This window comes from Chanos chanos, chromosome 10 (genome assembly GCF_902362185.1).
Source record: "Chanos chanos chromosome 10, fChaCha1.1, whole genome shotgun sequence".
NCBI classification, from domain to species: domain Eukaryota; kingdom Metazoa; phylum Chordata; class Actinopteri; order Gonorynchiformes; family Chanidae; genus Chanos; species Chanos chanos.
Genome location: NC_044504.1, coordinates 4,905,801 through 4,923,603, shown reverse-complemented (window position 1 = coordinate 4,923,603; position 17,803 = coordinate 4,905,801). Strand labels below are relative to the sequence as shown.

At 41.6% G+C, this 17,803-nt stretch overlaps 1 protein-coding gene across 1 annotated transcript; it reads left to right on the top strand.

Annotated features, from left to right (window-relative positions):
- Positions 1–5,829: 5,829 nt before the first annotated feature.
- Positions 5,830–16,294, top strand: rrp1 (ribosomal RNA processing 1). Its single transcript, XM_030786636.1, has 16 exons — positions 5,830–6,023; positions 6,401–6,483; positions 6,680–6,737; positions 6,857–6,942; positions 7,163–7,224; positions 9,570–9,699; positions 10,025–10,089; positions 10,268–10,491; positions 10,664–10,797; positions 10,982–11,079; positions 11,243–11,262; positions 11,547–11,708; positions 12,173–14,292; positions 14,536–14,709; positions 15,618–15,675; positions 15,937–16,294. The coding sequence occupies exons 1-16, from the start codon at positions 5,894–5,896 to the stop codon at positions 16,110–16,112; spliced, it is 3,780 nt and encodes a 1,259-aa protein (XP_030642496.1). The 5' UTR covers positions 5,830–5,893; the 3' UTR covers positions 16,113–16,294.
- Positions 16,295–17,803: the final 1,509 nt, after the last annotated feature.

The window sequence follows — 17,803 nt, the reverse complement described above, 5'->3', positions numbered from 1 at the left end:
TCATTCACAATTTTGATTAAAGAAAATGAGCAGAGAGCAAAGCGGTACAACATGAAAAATTCTCCAAATGTTTAAAACTGGCACATTATTTTTTTTGGGCTTATGAAATTGCAGTGACATAGCTGTAGTATTTTTTTTATATATATATATATATATATATATATATATATATATATATATCTGGAAGAGACGTGTGAGTTAATTCTCATCTTTAATCATTTCTTTCGATAAAACATTATTCTTCTTTTGAAGACTTTTTTTTATAAGTTCATCTCAGTCTGAGGAAACAACACTGTGCTGGGACCCCTGGGCTTCCTGTTTCACTGTTTCATTAAAATGAGAAAGTTCATGTACTTGTACATTCATGTTCATGTACTATTTCTCATTCAGTTTCTCACTCACTTGCATAGTCTCCAATTACTTAATACAATACACCACCACTACGCCAATGAGGTTTTGTTTGTTTGGCAGGTTTTTTTATTGGGATTTTTTTTTTTTGAGAAGTTGCCATGAAAAAGCCTTTCTTGAAGGGCAAAAATGCTCTTTGCTCTTTTTTCATTAAAAATGCTCATTTTGATCAGTGACCTAAAATGTATTTAATAAAAAGCTACCCAAGTAAAAAAACTGTGCTTCATAAATTCTAAATCACTACAGACAATAATATGAAAAATGTTCGTCTTTGCTGAATAAGGTGCAATACACCTCAAAGACAGCACCTCTGGTTAGATCACTTTCACAGAGGTGTGTGATAAAACAGAAAGCAATTGTTGGGTGTATTAGCAAAGGGTGGTCGGTCTTGCTCTTTCTCTCTCTCTTTCTCTCTCTCTCTCTAGCTCTCTCTCTCCCTTTCCCTTTATCACTCTTTGATGATTATTGCTCATTGTCAGACATTCATTCATACTTTGAAGAATCGTCAGTCGAGTAACATTTTCCTAAAGGCTCTTTATACTGGTCAGTGTTGCAGAAGACACAGTGGCTGGCATCAAAAGTGCAGTGAGATGAGAAACACACACACACACACACACACACACACACAGGTCCAGGTAAGTGAGGAAACCACATGCTTGGGTTGACATGCGAGAGGCCAGTCACAAATTTTTCTGTTTGCTTCAACTCATGTAATGTTGTTGGAGGGAAGCATTCTCCTAATCTAATATGAAATTCAATCTGAAACTACATAAACAGCTTCTCAGAGACTGGCCTTAGCACAGAAATGCATGGCGACCTCAGCTGACACACAGGCACCAGGCACCAGGGCCAACTGCATGGCTGAGGTTTGAGTATCTATATGTGTAAAATTTTGAGAGGAGAGCAAAGTTTCGGTTTATTTTCATTCTCCAATTTGAAGGATTAAAATACACCTTAATTGCTCGTCATTCATTTTATTTGTCGTGAACAGGTGTGAATAATGTTGGTGAAAGAAAAAACGAATCAGACATTTCTCCGAGGAAAAACTGATCTTTCAAACGGACGTTTTACCAGGTGAGAACTTTTTTACACCTCCCCCCTCCCATAACTACCCTGGGTCGTGCTTCCAGTTTGCAAAAGAAAAAAAAGAGCCTGATGTCCTTTGCAAGTTTTCTCTACGAAGACCCTAACACGAGCAGCATTGTAATACAAAGCTGCTTCGATCTACGTGCGTTCTCCTCCATCACATTTAAGCAGACTGACAGAACCATTTTAGGGCCTGGAGAATGAAAGCCTTTGCTCATCTCCCTGACAGTCCAATTCGCTGAAGAACAATCGAGTCCGTAGTGACTACGCCACCCTTCTCCTCAATGACAATTACCTGTACTTGGCAACTCCCTCTAAAGGGCAATTTCACACACCACACCTCTAAAGGATGATGGAGACCAGAGCCATAAAGATTTTTTGTTCCTCAATCAATTTGACATTCAATCAGACATTCAGGAATAGGAGCATCGCGCCATGCTATTTATTAAGAAATTTACTGTACTAATGTATTAGAGAATGACATTTCATCACCAGCAATACAGTTAGAAAAAAAAAACTGGATGGCATTATTTGATGATGGCATATTTTTCACATTTGTGTCTAGATGGAAATTCCTGTACTATATCTCAATATCTGAGCCTGTATATTTGCACAGCTGAGAGAATTCCATTTGGTCTGTGGCAGTCAACATCTGTTCATGATATTATGAAGCTGGGTTTTTTTTTTCCTCCAAAAGTAATGTCTGACAGTACACTGAGATAACGAAGCATTTTAAACTTGAATGTTATAGGGTTGTCCTCACACTTTGTGAAATTCGCTCTGAGAAAAAAAGTCTTCAGACCTGCTCCCGTGACTCGGAGACTATTATTTTTGGCATCAGACGCGACTCGTGAAGGGGGGGGGGGGTTATTTTTTGCACCACGAGGCACCTTCTCCTGAAAATCTCTCACATTAAAGAGACTGTTTGAGTGAACAACTGAGATGTTAAAGCGCCGGTAAACGTTATTGTTTAGGACGGCGGTTCTAAGCTCCTGTGTCTGATAGCTCCGTGGGACTGGAGTTGAGAAATACCACTTTAAAAAGTCAGAATGAGTGATGGACAGGACTTCGCCTGGACCCGTTGAGTGAGGGGGTGGGAACTGCAAACAAACACTGAAAAATTATATTGAGATTAATTTGACGTTAGTTCAAATGCTACACATGATGATATGTCGCTTTGGATAAAAGCATGTGCTTAGTGCAGTAATGTGAATGATATGTAAATGACATCATTACTGCTGCATAATGTGAAGGAAAATGAGTTTGTAATTTGACTGTGTTCAGTGTTTCAGAGCTTCACTCAGGCCTTTTGATTGGCATCTGTTGTCCCTCATCCACAAAAACAATCACCAATCTCTGCATGCAAGTACATCATTATTTATGAGTGCAGAGTTTCTTTGAATGAGTGCCCTTTGTACCTATAGCTTTATGAGAACTTACTGGGCTCATGCTAGAACAGGGGTGGGCAAATCCGGTCTTGGAGGGCCAGTGTCCTGCAGGTTTTGTTTTCACCTCTTTGTTACCTGTTGATTTTCACTTTGAAAACAGGTGTGCACGCTCTTCAGCCAATCACAGATTGTGTTTAGTTAGTCAACAAGAAAAACAGCAGGACCGTGGCCCTCCGGAACCAGATTCGCCCATCCCTGTGCTAAAACCAACCCCCTCAGCTTGTTATTCTCCTTCCCTACTCTCCTGTCATTCGGTCCAGCCGGTTTCACCTCACACTGTTCCACAAAGGTCGGCCTTGCCCTGTCCCGGAAAAGTCTAAAGGCTTTGTCCCATTCAACAGTTCTTTCTCCCCTTCACTATGGAAACCACAGAGCAGCTGTTTAAACACTTTACTTGAAGGGGCATCGTTTAAACTTCAGAACATTAAGCCTGAGGAGGTTCTGGTCTTCAGACAGCATCATAGTATATATGTTGAGAAGCACCCTTATAATGCTGGTGATCTCTGTTTGTGTACAACAGCGGACATAAACTATGATTGTACACCAATGCATATTTTTGTGTGCGGTCTGTAAGTGTAATTTGTGTCTGAGAGGCACACTTCCTATTTAGACTGATTTGGCAGTTACCTCTGCCATGGTGTCTGGAGGGGAACCAGAAACTTTTGAGTGTGAACCATGTGACTGAGCCTACCACAGTCTGCAGCAGATAGATTATTCTTGCTCTCTCTGTTTATCTGCTGGGCCCCGTAGACAATAACTGTGCAGGCTGGAACAATAATCAAACTGCACGCTTTCAGTTCCCCTTCTGTTGATATTGCTGCATGTACAGCATTTATAAGATGACACTAAAACATCATATTTTCTGTGTATTGAATTTAGTGCCTAAACTAGAGATAAGTGCAATTTATATTAATTTTTAACTGACTTAAGATTTTAACTGAATTTGAATAAAAACAATGAAACAGTTTATAAATAATTAGGGAGTGAGTTTTGAGTGAAGCTGACATTATGGTTATATATTTTTGATGCTATTACCATAGATATTATTATTAAAATGGTTTGATACTATGTATAGAATGCCACTTATGACAAAAACCAGACAAACTGAAACATTCTCTCTTGCTGTCTGATTTAACCAGTATTGTGTAAAGTGTTCAATACACATAGTAAAAGTAAAGATGCCTTTCTGGAAAATGACACAAGTAAAACTCATGAGAAATCTACTCAGGTAGAAGATTTAAAACATGTTGTTACATGTACTTGAGTATCAATAGCACAGTGATATAAATAATGAAGAGGCACAAGGACCTTTCCTTGTTGCTCATATGTTTTTGCATGGTCAGAGAAGAGGGACATACAAACTTAGCAGTCCTATAACTGCCACTCATGCATAGGCGGAATAACTGCACCTTTGCCGAATATACTGGATGATATGGTGATCTAAAGTAGATACTCATTCTGAGAAGGGCTGAAATTAGGCAGTGACATATTCTTACCATTCTCACAGTGCCAGCTGATCATAACCATAGTGACCCCATGGACGCTAATCTAGCATATGGTAGGACGGAATTTATCTGAATGATTCACCGAGTTAAGTGCAGTACTTATTTACATATTTGCAATTTTCTGCAAATGTAATATTGCAGAAAGTCACAGAGGTGTCTAAGGAAATGGCTTTTGAAAATGTAGTGAGGAAAAAATGAAGGTCAGCTGAAACATTTATAATCAGGTAAAGTTGAAATACTCCAGAAACTCACTTATGTACACAGTTACGAGGTACTTCTACTTCAAATGTAATTCTTCAACTATGATCCATTTTGGTCAGGACAATTTTAGCATTTAGCATCCAACATTTTTTTTCCTAATAAAAATGCATTGCTATGGCTTAATTCTCCATTCTGTAGAAACATATCCTGATAGTGGCTGTGATGATTTTGTTAAATAATACATATTTCACTATAATACTAAGAGGAAATCATCATTTCCGGTTGTGGAAATGACTGTTGTGGAAATGACATTGTCCGGTTGTTTTTACACTCATATGAAATATGAGCTGTTTGGAAATGACACACAATAAACATATTCTCAGTTTAACTCATATTTACCTTGATTTTTCCTCTTTTTATTACCCCCCAATGGAGGTCACTCTTTTCTCCAGCCATGTGTTCCCCTGTTGAGTGGCTGTTACTAAGTATATAAATCCTAAAACATGATCCCAGAATTCTGTTTTGTACAGTGTGGTGGAAATGACAGTGAGCCCAAGGGACAGTGGTTCTCTATATGAAAAATGCAAGAAAATGTGAAGAAATATTGCAATAGACAATACATTTAATTAAAATAGACATTAATGTCTAATTTGTATTTGGGCTCAACATTATTTCAATATTAAATTCAGAATAAAGCAGGGTTGAAGGTCCACAGTCTGGCTTAGGGGACAAGGGCAATATACCAAAAACCATACATAAAAGGCCTCTTATTACATAGTAAAATTATTGTCTGAGATATTATTTATTTTTATAAGTTCCTCTTGATGTGACAAAAATTAAAATGTAGAAATGTTTTTGTTGTTCTTCTTCTTATTTTATCCAGGTGAATATACACCAGTGAATTTAACTTAGATCTTCTTTCAGTGTTTTGTTTTCAAACGAAACATCCTCACAAATTTACCATGTAAATATTCTCTTGGTGGTTTTTTTTTTTTTTTTAATTAATTGGCCGCATACACCTTATAAAATGTACAGGCCTTGTAAACCTCCATACGTGCGGTTTTAATCACGACCAAAGCGGAAGACTGCTCTTCTGCACGCTTCTTGTTCTGTGGGCGGTACTTCCGTGACGTATTTCATTTCGTCATCAAATCGCGTCGCTGTGAAGAGGGGATCCCATGTGGGCCACTGGGAGAAGCGTGATATCCAAAAATTGATGTTTTAGACGTGAAAAAAGGTGACAACATGGCGCCAACGGAGCAAGATCCAGAAATTATTCTCGCTCAGAGATTGGCCTCTAACGAGAAAAGTATGCGGACTAAAGCCATGAATAAGCTTCGAAAGTATATCAGTCTCCGATCACAGAAAAGCCAAGGTAACGCAACATCCGACGTGGTATTCGCTACATGATTAGACGACGCTACGCTACTCTTTCTTAAGACTTCATTCTCTTTCCTAAAACCTCATTTTATAGAGTGATAGTGTATCTCGGTGTTGCTTTGAAATTAATGGTTGATGCAGTTCGTATCAAGGTTTCTGCGGGGTGGGTATCCAGTCAAACCTGCAATGACGATAAAATGTTCAAGTAGTCAACTTGCTCGCTAACCACTGTTGTCTAAGTAAGGTCGACTAAATGTTGGCTACCCTCTTAACAGAGGCAGCACGCCGATTATAGTTAGCTTCAAACGTGTTAACTGACAAGCGATTGCTCGGGTGAGTAGCCCAAGTTCTAACGCTTGTCCGTCTTTCCAGGTGGGTTTACGCCAGTCGAGCTGTTGAAAGTCTGGAAGGGGCTTTTCTATTGCTTGTGGATGCAAGACAAGCCACTTCTACAGGTAAGACTGATAAGAATCACTAAGAGGTAATAAGAAACGAGCTCGCTGAAACGTACGTCTGATTAAGATTTCTCCTTACCGCATTTCAAAGTGCGACTTTCTCTGAACATCACCTTCCTGTTAAGCAGCGTCGTGATACATTAAGTGCAAGAAAAAATTATTTCACTTGTTTTTGTTTTTTTTTTCTAACCCGAAGGAGGAGCTGTCAAATCGGATATCTACTTTAATCCACAGTTTTCAGAGCTTCGACAGCCGTAAGTTCGCATCCTGTTAGCATGAATTACTGTATTACCTATGAAGTCATGCGTTGTCGTCAGTATGTATGAAAATATTCTGTCTGAATGAGTACCTGACACTCTGTTTGGCTTTTCAGAGCTCTTGTTTTTTGAGGCTTTCCTTCAGACCGTGAAGAGAGAGTGGAACGGGATTGACAGACTCCGCATGGATAAATTTTACCAGGTCAGTTTCATCTCACTTTTGATAAATCGTTCCTGCCGTTTCCAAACAGCTTTTACGTACCGGGAAAGCTTTTTATTTTTCTAAAATCAAGTAAAATACATCTTCACACATCAGGCAAAACGAACTATAACTGATCACACAGATGTTGCTTTACCGCACACGTGCCGCTTTCGTCAGTTGTGTTGAATGATTTTTTTTTTTCTCTCGGTCTTCCCTGTAGTTGGTCCGCTTTGTCTTCAGGGAAGTCTTCGACGTGCTGAAGAGGAAGGAGTGGGAGGCCAGGTAAAGATCTAGCTTTGGGACTTAGCCTAGGGGTGCTTCACAGAAATATTTCTGTGGTGAAAAAGATTTACACATGTTTAAAAAAAAAATCAATAGCTTAAGAGTACTTTCATCAGTTGTAGTCTCTCTGCAGCTTTCCTGGAGTAGCCTTGCATATGAACTAATCTCTTTTACATTCACGCGTAAAGCTGACACTCCTGTCTAGAGTGAGTAAGGTACAGATTTTTGGGTCGTAAATCTCTTGCACCTCCTGTTGCTTTGTGCTTTGTTCGAAGACGTAGTAACATCCATGTATACCAAGTCCCCCCAAAATGGGAACCGTGGCCCTGTTTACACCTTGCATTAGATCCGATTATGGTGATCCGATCACAAGTGGACAGCTCTAAAGTACAGGTGTAAACGCAGGTTCCAAAACTGTGATTAGTGATCGCGAAATTCCTCTCAGACCTCTCTTTTCAGAAACGTTTCCTCCCGTCAAAAAAACAAAACCGAATCCTGGGAGTATGGGTGTTCTCTCACGTTAAGCGTTTTCCTTTCCACTGACGCCCATTATAAGGAAACAGATTAATATGGCTTAACATTCCAATACAGCGATCAGTGATCACCAGATTTGTCTGACACCTCACATGTCATAAGCACTATCTCCTATCAGTTAAGCAAAACTGAAATTCAGTGAAAGGGGTAACGTGTTGTAAATGATGTACGTGTTTATTTGTATATAGAGCAGGGAGGTGAGATCCCATCCTAAATGGTCACTGGAGACACATGCGGAGGCGGATTCTAAAGCCAGGTGTAAACGGACATATTTTAGAGCTGGCTGCTTGTGATCGGAGGATCTAATGCAGGGTGTGCACAGGGCCTGTGAGGCGTAAAAGCTGTCTTAATGAGATGTATTTGATAATTAAACAAACAAATCAAACAGAGGAGCCAATCAAAATACAGTGTTGGAGGGCCGAGACTTTTTTTTTTCCTGAATTTTACCCGCAGTTCCAAATAGGGGTGCAACGAATAATTGGCGTAGTCGACTATAATAGATCACTAAATTAGTTGTCGACAAATTTTATTGTTGATTAGTTGGTGACGTCATTGCGCATGTTTTTTGTGCTTGCCTGGCACGGGAGCACATCAGTTATGCTCGACCATCTGAAGAGGTGGTACATAGGCTCTCTGGATGACGAAGACTCGTCTCCTTAAGTTAGTTAGCTACCTAGCATAACTTAAATTAGTGTTGAAAACCATGTTACTTCACATTATGAGCTGTGATGTTTTCTGTTTTAAATACATTTTCTTTTGATTAATACATTATTAGTGATGTTGAACATACAGAGTAGCAAATAATAACCTATTATTCACAGCGATCCTGTTCACATTCCAAATATCCCCTAACTTTACAGTGTTAAACCAGAGCCCATCTGCTTTGTAGAAATTCTCTGCTTAAACACTGCATCGTTGACATGGCGATGTTTGTAGCTGGAGATAGTCTTGCTTCCAAATGCACATGTTTAGAGAACACTGGAGAATTTGATTCTTTCTAAATCACAAAAGATTTCTACAGCTTGTTTCTGTGCGTGCGTGCCCAATGTGGGTTGCATTCGAATTAATGTGAACAAGTTATGGGTTTGTTGGATGTCGTAATGCTACCATGGATGGCTTTCTTCAAAGGAAGCAGACTTGTACTCCACAGCAAGCTACTGCCCTCACTAATTTAGTCCTAATCCTTCATTAAAAGACGTATTTTTGAATAAAGTTCTAGTCTTTATTGTCTTTATTGTTAGTTAGCATGGGAAAGTGTGTTCAAACTTTTGACTGGTGCTGTATGTCTAAAACAACCTCAAGCCAAATTTAAAAGCCAACAGATAAATAAGAGCCACTGAGTAATTGTACGATTCCTAATCCAAATAGTCAATTATTCGTTTCAGTAATCGAAAGATTATTTGACTATCAAAATAGGTGTAGGGTTTTTGCAGAGACTAGTAATGGGCTTTTGTCATCTGCGTCTGTGAATATACAGGAAGAACGCTGCAGGAAATCGTAAATTTGAACCGAAGTGATTGTATGGATGGCACTATCGATGACAGGATGTTAGAAGTATTCAGGGTGTTCTCTTTGTTTTCATGTGTAAAAGATGGGGTTTTTTTTTCTGCTTGACACTTGACCTCAGTGCATTTCAGTAGGAGGCAGCATTAGGCAACTGAACTGTTTTTTGAAATTGTGAACTCAGTGGTGAAAATAACTGCTATTAGAAGTAATTCTCTCTCTTTCTCTGTGGTTCCCCCCCCCTCTCTCTCTCGCGCTCTCTCACTCTCTCTCTCCGTCTCTCCGTCTCTCTCTGTGTCCCGCTGCAGCGTGGTGAACAGGTTTTTGGAGCTGTTCTCTGCTCAGCTCCTGCACAGCTCCAGTGCTGCCCCGACCGGACTGATGCTCCACATCCTGGACCTCTACATGACTGAGCTGGCCCGGGTCGGCTCAGAGGAGGTGAGGCCTGGACATGGCTGACTGGACCATACAGTGGTCCCTGACTGTGACCACTGTATGGTCCAGAACGCGTTTTAATTTTCATATGAACATGTGTGTTTCATTTATAGTTGCGTATAAATTATGATGAGAAGTTACACAGCATGTCTTTTGGTTGGTGTATATTGTGTTTGGGGTTGCGACCTTTCCTGTGCCGATCGGTATTCTGGCCGTGATTGGCTGTTGAGGTCTTCACTAACCCGTCATGCCCGGAGGCCTTGCCTTTTTTGGATGAAAGCGCTGTTTTTATGTTTAGTATTCATAGTCTTTTACTCTGATCCTCCAGCTCACTGCCCAGCAGAACCTCAGTTTCATCAAGCCTTTCTGCAAAACGATGGCCAAAACTAAAGAGTGAGTGGATCATGTGTGAAATGCTTAAATGTGTTTGTATTTAAGAGAGAAACTCAGTATATATACACACACATATATATATATAATCATTTATACATATTCTTTCTCTTTTTTTCTCTCCTCCCCTTTCCTTCTGTCTCACCCCCTCCCTCTCTCTCTCTACCCCTCTCTCTCTCAGTCGGATCCTGTTGAAGTCCATCTCCTGTAATATATTCAACACCATTGTGGACCAGGCGCCGTTTGCCATTGAAGACCTGATGAAGGAGTTGAAGGAGGGAGAAGGAGACGCTGACTCGGGTCAGGCCTCTGGGGAGGACGGGGAGGAGAAAGAGGAGGAGGACCAACATAAAAGCGAAACAGCTACAAAAAGTTCCAAGAAACCCAAAGGAAAACAGGTCAACGGTAAGATGCCAGGAGTTTTGACAGCATGGTAGGAGAAGAAGCATTAAGGAATCATTACTTGCCGCTTTTTTAGCAATGGAGGAGTGTGTCGCATTTTTGATAGAACTGCTATTTTTGATCATGATTTCACGTTTGACGGCAGGTTGACTTGTCTGTGGATTTGAATTTTCAGGCGTGGCAAAGGCAAACTCTGAGGAGGAAGTCGACATCGACATGGAAGATGAAGATGAAGATGATGTGTTGGACATGGACGACATGGATCCTGAGAGGGAACCAGATGACGAAGACATTGGACCCATTCTTCAGGTGTGTGTGTGTGTGTGTGTGTGTGTGTGTTTGTAATGTGTCCGAGTGGCACGAAGTTCCTGGAGTTGCTGTATTTGGTTGAGGGGAAATACATTAGATTTGGGTTCCCCGGTCAGTGGGGTGTGAGATATCGCAGCGTAATGACCGATGCGATCTCTCACGTGGACGTTTGTCTGTTGTGCAGTTTGACTACGCCACCATCGCCGATCATCTCTTTGCGTTGGCCAGTCGCTCCAACACACCCAGCTGCAACCGAAACAAGATCTACAAACTGGTGAAGACGTAAGTCTCTTTCTGGGGCGGTTGTCTTATCACATATGTGTACAGCTGCAAATGTGTCATGTTTCTACAGCTGTATAAAGTGTATTACGTGAGTGTCAGTCATATATTTTTATTTGATTTAACTGGTATCTCTTTGTTTCTCTTTCTCTTGTTTGTTGTGAAGGTTTCGGGATTTGAGTGAAGGTAAGAACCTTCCCTCCAGTGTTTGATATCTTTGTTAAAAATGAGACGGGGGAAAAAAGGGCCTTTTGATGTTCCCGCTTAAATTCGCAGCACGTTTGTTACACGGTCTCCTTCTTTCTCACCTTGGGGTCTTTTTGATCTCTCACTCTCTTACACTCTCACCTTTCGTTTTCTGTTCCTCTGACTCTGTTTGACACGCTTTTACAATCTGAAAACTCTTTCTCTGTTTCTCACTCTCTCTCTCTCTCTATCTCTCTCTCTCTCAATCTGCCCATCATTCTCAGGGGTGTTCCCACAAGACGAGATTCCTGAGGACGTGTCTTCGTCGTCCGATGAGGATGACTATGATGACGACTTATTTGATGATGAGACGAACACAAAGAAGAGGAAGAAGAGAAAAGGAAGAGAGAAGGAGGAGGGGGAGTCACCCGCTAAGAAACAAAAAGGTAAAACCATCTGTCACACGTGTTTGGTTCTCAGAAGTACACTTAGACCGTAGAGTCACAGTTACTAAGAAGAGTAGCAGGCTTCTTTGTGACTGATTTTGTGCTGAAATCTGGTTTGTCACTGTTCAGTCAAGCAGGATACAGACAACCCGACCAAAGTGTTACTACTGGGGTTCAGTAAAGCACATTAGACTTCATGCCAGTGGCTTTTCTCTGCATAGTTTATTCTGCAGTTCACCCATTACTCACGTTTTCTTCCCATCAATCCCTGAAGTGCCCTCTATCAGCCTGGATATACACCTCTATAAACCAGATAACTGTATTGTTCACAGAAAAGAAAATTGTTCACAAAAAAAACAAAACAAACATGAACAGAAATCAAGGGCGCTGTCTCATGAGAATAACATTTTTTCTTGTTCTCCCTTTTTTTTTTTTTTTTTTTTTTTAACACCCCTCTTCAAAAGCAAATCAAGCCGATTCCCCTGGTGATGCTACGTCCAAGAAGAAGAAGAAGAAGAGGAAAAAGAAGAAGAAGAAGAAGACAGGAGAAGGAAAGAGTGGAGAAGGAGAGAGTGTTACAGAAAACAAAACAGAAAACCCAGAGGAGAACACTGCTGAGGCAACAGCAGCACACACGGACGACGTCTCCAAGGTAACGGTCCAGTGGGCAACAGACTCGGAGAAAACAGACACTCCACCTCCACTGGAGGTTTCGGAGGCAGAGACCAAAACTGTGTCCTCTTCCCCCGTACAGAGTGCCCTGGATGGGGACAGCACAGACATCTCAAAGACCTCTGAAAAAAGTTATGAGCTGGTGAATACAATCAAAATCACTATAGAAACAGAGAAACAGGACGTTAGCACTCAACCGGAAACCGCAGTTGCAGCCACAGAGCCAGAGAGCCAACCAGAGACTGTTAATGCTTCAGAGGGAGAGGTGGAGAGCCAGTTTGAACCTCAAGGAGCGCATGCCACCGCAGACGGACAATCAGACGCAGCCACCGATGCCTCATCCAATACAAAGAAGAGGAGAAAGAGCAAGAGGCTGAAAGCTGTCTCCCAGGAAGCTGAGGAGGTAGAAGGGACCACAACTCAGCCTGCCTCTGAAAATGCTTCCAGTGAGAAAGAGGCAAAGATGGAGAGTGTGTCAGAAACACAAGCTGCTCCGGATGGAGAGAGAAAAGAAGAAACTGGAACAGCAGGAGAAGAGAAGAAAAAGAAGAAAGAAGGTAAAGAGAAAACCGAACGGCCCGAGGGGGCAGGCACCGCGGCCGACCCCAACCAAACGGAGCCGGGAGCAGACGACGCCCAGGCAGACGAACAACCCGTGCGGGACGTCCCCGGGACTCCGAAAAAAAAGAAGAGCAACAAGAAAAAACAGAAAAGTGTCTTATCGGAAGAGCAGATTGTTGAAGCAGAGGTAGATGATAAACCAGCTGATGGCACAGGTCCCGAGAGCAGCGATGGTCTCACTGATGACCAGACAGGAGAAATAACTGTAGACGCTTCACTGGAGAACGAGAAGGAAACAACGGTTTCTGAAGCACAGACCGCAGACCTTGAGCCATGTAAAATGTCTGAGGCTGCAGTCGACTGCGCAGTTGCAGACACTGCTGACAAGCCTGCTCAAGAGAGCTGTGTAGACATGAGTGTGCCCACCCCACTTAAGCAGAAAAAGAAGCAAGGGAAACGGAGAGTTCCAGAAACAGATGACCAGACCAAAGAGTCTGAGATGGATCTGCAGGCAGAGGCTGCCCTGCAGACAGAGGCTTCTCCAGATGCTGTTCTTCTAGAACCCGCATGCGCAGTTGAGCAGCCAGCAGATGTCACTGTTCCCACGCCATCGAAGAAAAAGAAGACGCCTAAGAAGCGGAAAGCACAGCTCACGGAAGAACAGGCTGTGGAGGCAGAGAGCGAAAAAGAGCCAACTGCAACATCTGACTGCGCAGACGCAGACAGTAATGACAAAACTGCAGAAAAGAGCTGCGCAGACACATCAGGCTCTGACAAAGCTGCAGAGGAGGGATGCACAGACAACTCACTAAAGAAAAAACAGAACAAGAAACAAAAGAAAAAACTGCAGCCTGCAGTAGACAAAGAAGCAGACGAGGTTGACTGCGCAGCTGCTGCACCAGCAGTTTCTGATGATCAGTCAGAATCCACCGATACGCCGGCTCCGCTGAAAAAGCAAAAGAAAAAATTAAAGAAACAGAAGGCAGAGGAGATTAATGGAGAGAGCCAGCCAGAAACAGGCGTCGTCTGCGACGTTGCAGCCGTCGCAGACGGGAGCGGCGCGGACGAACAGAACAACAGCACTGCCACTCCGCTGAAAAAGAAAGGCAAGAAGAAACAGAAATCATGCCAGGTTGAGACCGAACCAGCAGAGACAGAGGCTGGTAGTGACCTCGCAGACGCAGCTGATACGAACTGTGCAGACGACACGCAGACAGAGAGCAGTCCTGTCACCCCACTAAGGAACACCAAAAAAAAGAAGAGGAAACTTGTGACAGCAGGGGGAGACACAGCTCAGATGAATGGCTTCACAGAGCAGGAAACCGGCGGCAAGAAACCCAAAATAAGCATAGTGAGTTCCTGTTACACCTGGTTTTTCATGTTTACCTTCAGCTGTATGTCTCTGTCAGTCATCCACCTAATGTACTATACCATACATGTAGAATGTACAGTCAAAATTCAATATGGACGTTTAGAAAATAAATGACTATGATCTTCTGATGTATTATTTATCAGCACAGTTCAAAAAAATGGCCGTGTGTTTTTAACGGGAAACCTTCTTTTTTTTTTTTTTTTTTTTTCCCCCCTCCTTTAGGGAGCTGAGGAGGTTTCCACTCCCACAGGTGCCAAGAAATCAAAGCAGAGGAAGAAGAAGCTGATGACATCTCCTGACTCAGAGTTTATTAAGTTTCAGAGTAAAGTGACCACACCCACACCTCTGTTCTGCAAAACTAAAATGGGCTCCGGCACCCCTCTCGGCGGCAAAAAGGTACGCAAAGATCGATAAGCAGGTAGCGTTTTATGCCAACGACGTCAACGCTACGCAAATTATCTGCAGAATAACAAAAGGGTCAAGATTATTGAACAGACCCTGAGTATCCTGTTAGGAAACTATCTGTTGAAATCGAATTGACACAATAAGGTCAGAGTTTAGATTAGTTTTTTTGGTCGGGGGGTTAAGGTGAGGTCAAGATTGAATTCCAGGTTCAGGATAGGGTTGTGGGGTTTTATTTTATTTATTTATTTATTTTTTTGGTTAAGATTAGAAATAATGTGTTGTAATGCTCAGTGAATAGTTGGTGAAATATGATGTAACATATGGACAATATTGAGGATATGCAAGTGAAGTGTTGAATCAAATGGCTGTGTGAATATCATAGTCATATCTTGGCCTTTAAGGCAGCTCATGATCAGTGCCATGAATTGCTTTGAATTTCTTCAGGTGCTCACACAATGCAGATCAATCATTGGCTTTCATCTTGGCCCTATTTACTCTCAGCTAATGACTGTGTTTGGGAGAAGTAAAGATGGATTGATTCTTAGGAGAGCAGGCTTTCTTGTGAAAGTGATTGGCATGTTTACCGTAATGACAAAGTGGCACGAATTCTGGTCCGCTCTAGTCGAAATCCCTTTATTCTCAACTGTCCAATCCAAAAACAGAAAAAGAAAAAAAAAATACGCTTGTCGTCACAGAACCAGCTCTGTAAATAATGAGCTATGTAATGTGTCTCTCTTTCAGCCTCCAAATCCAGCCAATGAAATGGCCAGGAAAGTAGCAAAAGGTGTCTTACTAACTGGTCTCTGGTCAAAATTTCACGGAGTTGTCAGTAAAACTGTTTTAAGAGGAATTGACTGAACAGCATGTGTGTTTCTTTCTTTCCACAAATTTTTTTGCAGACTCCCAAGTCAGAAACGAAGAAAGTTACGTTCGGACTGAAAAACAATAAAACTGCAGGTACGGCAGGTGTTTCCCGAACGGAAAGACAAATTCTTCCCGTCCTTTGTCCTACTCTGCGGTGTTTATAATCTCTTTCATTTGAGACTTAATCTGTGGATGTGATTTAATCCACTGGTTCTCCCGTGGTCCATTTTTAGCATTGTTAAAAGATGGTGCAGTCAGCTGAGCAAGCTACATTCCTAAGGGTGTTTTCTCTCTCTCTCTCTCTCTCTCTCTCTCTCTCCATCTGTTTTTCTCTCTTTTTGTCTGTCCGCTCAGAGTTCAGAAAGACCGATCGAAGCTTATTGTTGAGTCCAGATGGTTCGTCGAGAGTAGCTTTTGACCCCAAGAGGACACCCAAATGTGGGGTCTTAAAGTCGCCCATTTCATCGCCTGTGGTCAGCATCAAAAAGAAGGTCCCTAAGACCAGGCCGACTGCCGCTGATTTCTTCTGAAGCACATCTGAGGAAAAGAAAAAAAGACTTTTTTCAAATAATTCTTTGTCTAAACCCCAGTTTGGTTACACACAGAAATAAGAAAAGGATATTTGAACCTTTGAAAGACTTTGGGGGTTTTATTGTTTTTGTGTGTTTCCTCAATTTTAGACAGAAATGAAATTTGGAATGTTAAGTTAAAATTCCCTCCTGTCTTTTAATAAATTTTCTTTGTTGTTAAATGTCACATCTCTGGTGTTTGTTTTTGGGTTTTTTTGTTTTGTTTTGTCTGAGTGTTTCAGCATCTACTTGGAGATGCAATTATTTTTCACAGAATGTCTCATGTATTCAAAAGAAAACTCTAAACCTGAAACTGTCTTGAGTTTAAGTTGCCCTCTGCCAGTATGGACATATACGTTGATGAATGCTACGACACTGAAGAGAGTTAAATATAACACTGAATTCTTCATGAGTGTTTTTCGTTAATTTAATCTTTTCCACCCACTCATACAACATACTGAAATCCATGGCGTTTTTCTCTGTTTTTTGTTTTGTTTAATTAGAAACAAAGTTCGGGTTTGCACTTACATATAGATAGATACAGATGGATATTAGGCCTATGTTCAGACAGTTTGAGATGTGGAAACTTCTGTGCTGGAGTGTCATTTTGATCATTTATAGTGTAGGCCTAACACCCTGAAGGACAGGGGTTAAACACAAAAGGATATTGTGATCCTTTTTTTCTAAGAAAAAAATACACTTTTAAAAGTGTATCATGTTTATGGCTTACACTGGATAGCCTGACAGGGTTATTTATTTAGTTGTTTTAAATTGTACGTTATATTTATGAATTATAAAATGAATAACTCTTAATTTTGGGCTGAAGGTTAAGAGAATGGATGGATTATCAGGATGATAATTTGTACTGATTATTGCCTAGCTGTTTGTATTGGTTACTGTGTAGTATAGGCTAACGTAGACCATAATATAGGCAGAGTGCGAATTATAGAGTGACGGGGAGGGGGGGGGGGGGTCAACTTTTTCTCCAGGGCTATATAGCATAGAATATATAAATGTTTTGACCCCCCCCCCGAACTGTTTTTACCGCTTTTGGAGGGATGCAAGTCTTAACTGGGAGGGGGGGGGCGGGGGGGGGGTGTCTCAATTAACAAATTAACCCCCCTGTAAATTGAACCCTGAATATAGGCTACAGTTGGCAATAGACAACGCACCATGTCCGCCTCGGGGGATGTCTGAGGTATAAGGATTCGAGCGATTCCACTCCAAGTAGTCTGCTCTGCTCGGACATGGGTAGCACCTATAGCGTGCTGTTTAAGGTCAGACAGGCCTCCATGAGCGACGGAAAAAGCTCGATAGCAAACTGTACAGTTCACCTTGTATTTGTCGTCATGGAAAGGGCTGACCCACGGATTATTCGCGACAGCCTCTTACGTTTCACCGGAGAAATGAGGAAGAGAAAAATACAGCGACTGAGGGTGCCATTTTTTACAAGGCAACCACTGAGTTATGCCTAATGGAAACAATGACACTGACGTGCATTTTAACACAGCACGCAGAGCTTGTTGGTCTGTAGCTCACCACTGAAATTAAGTTTCAAGTTCAAGTTTAAGTTTATTTAAAGCCCAATATCACTGTTTACAGTCTCAAAGGGCTTTACATGCCCACAGGATTACATCAAACAGAGCAGGGTG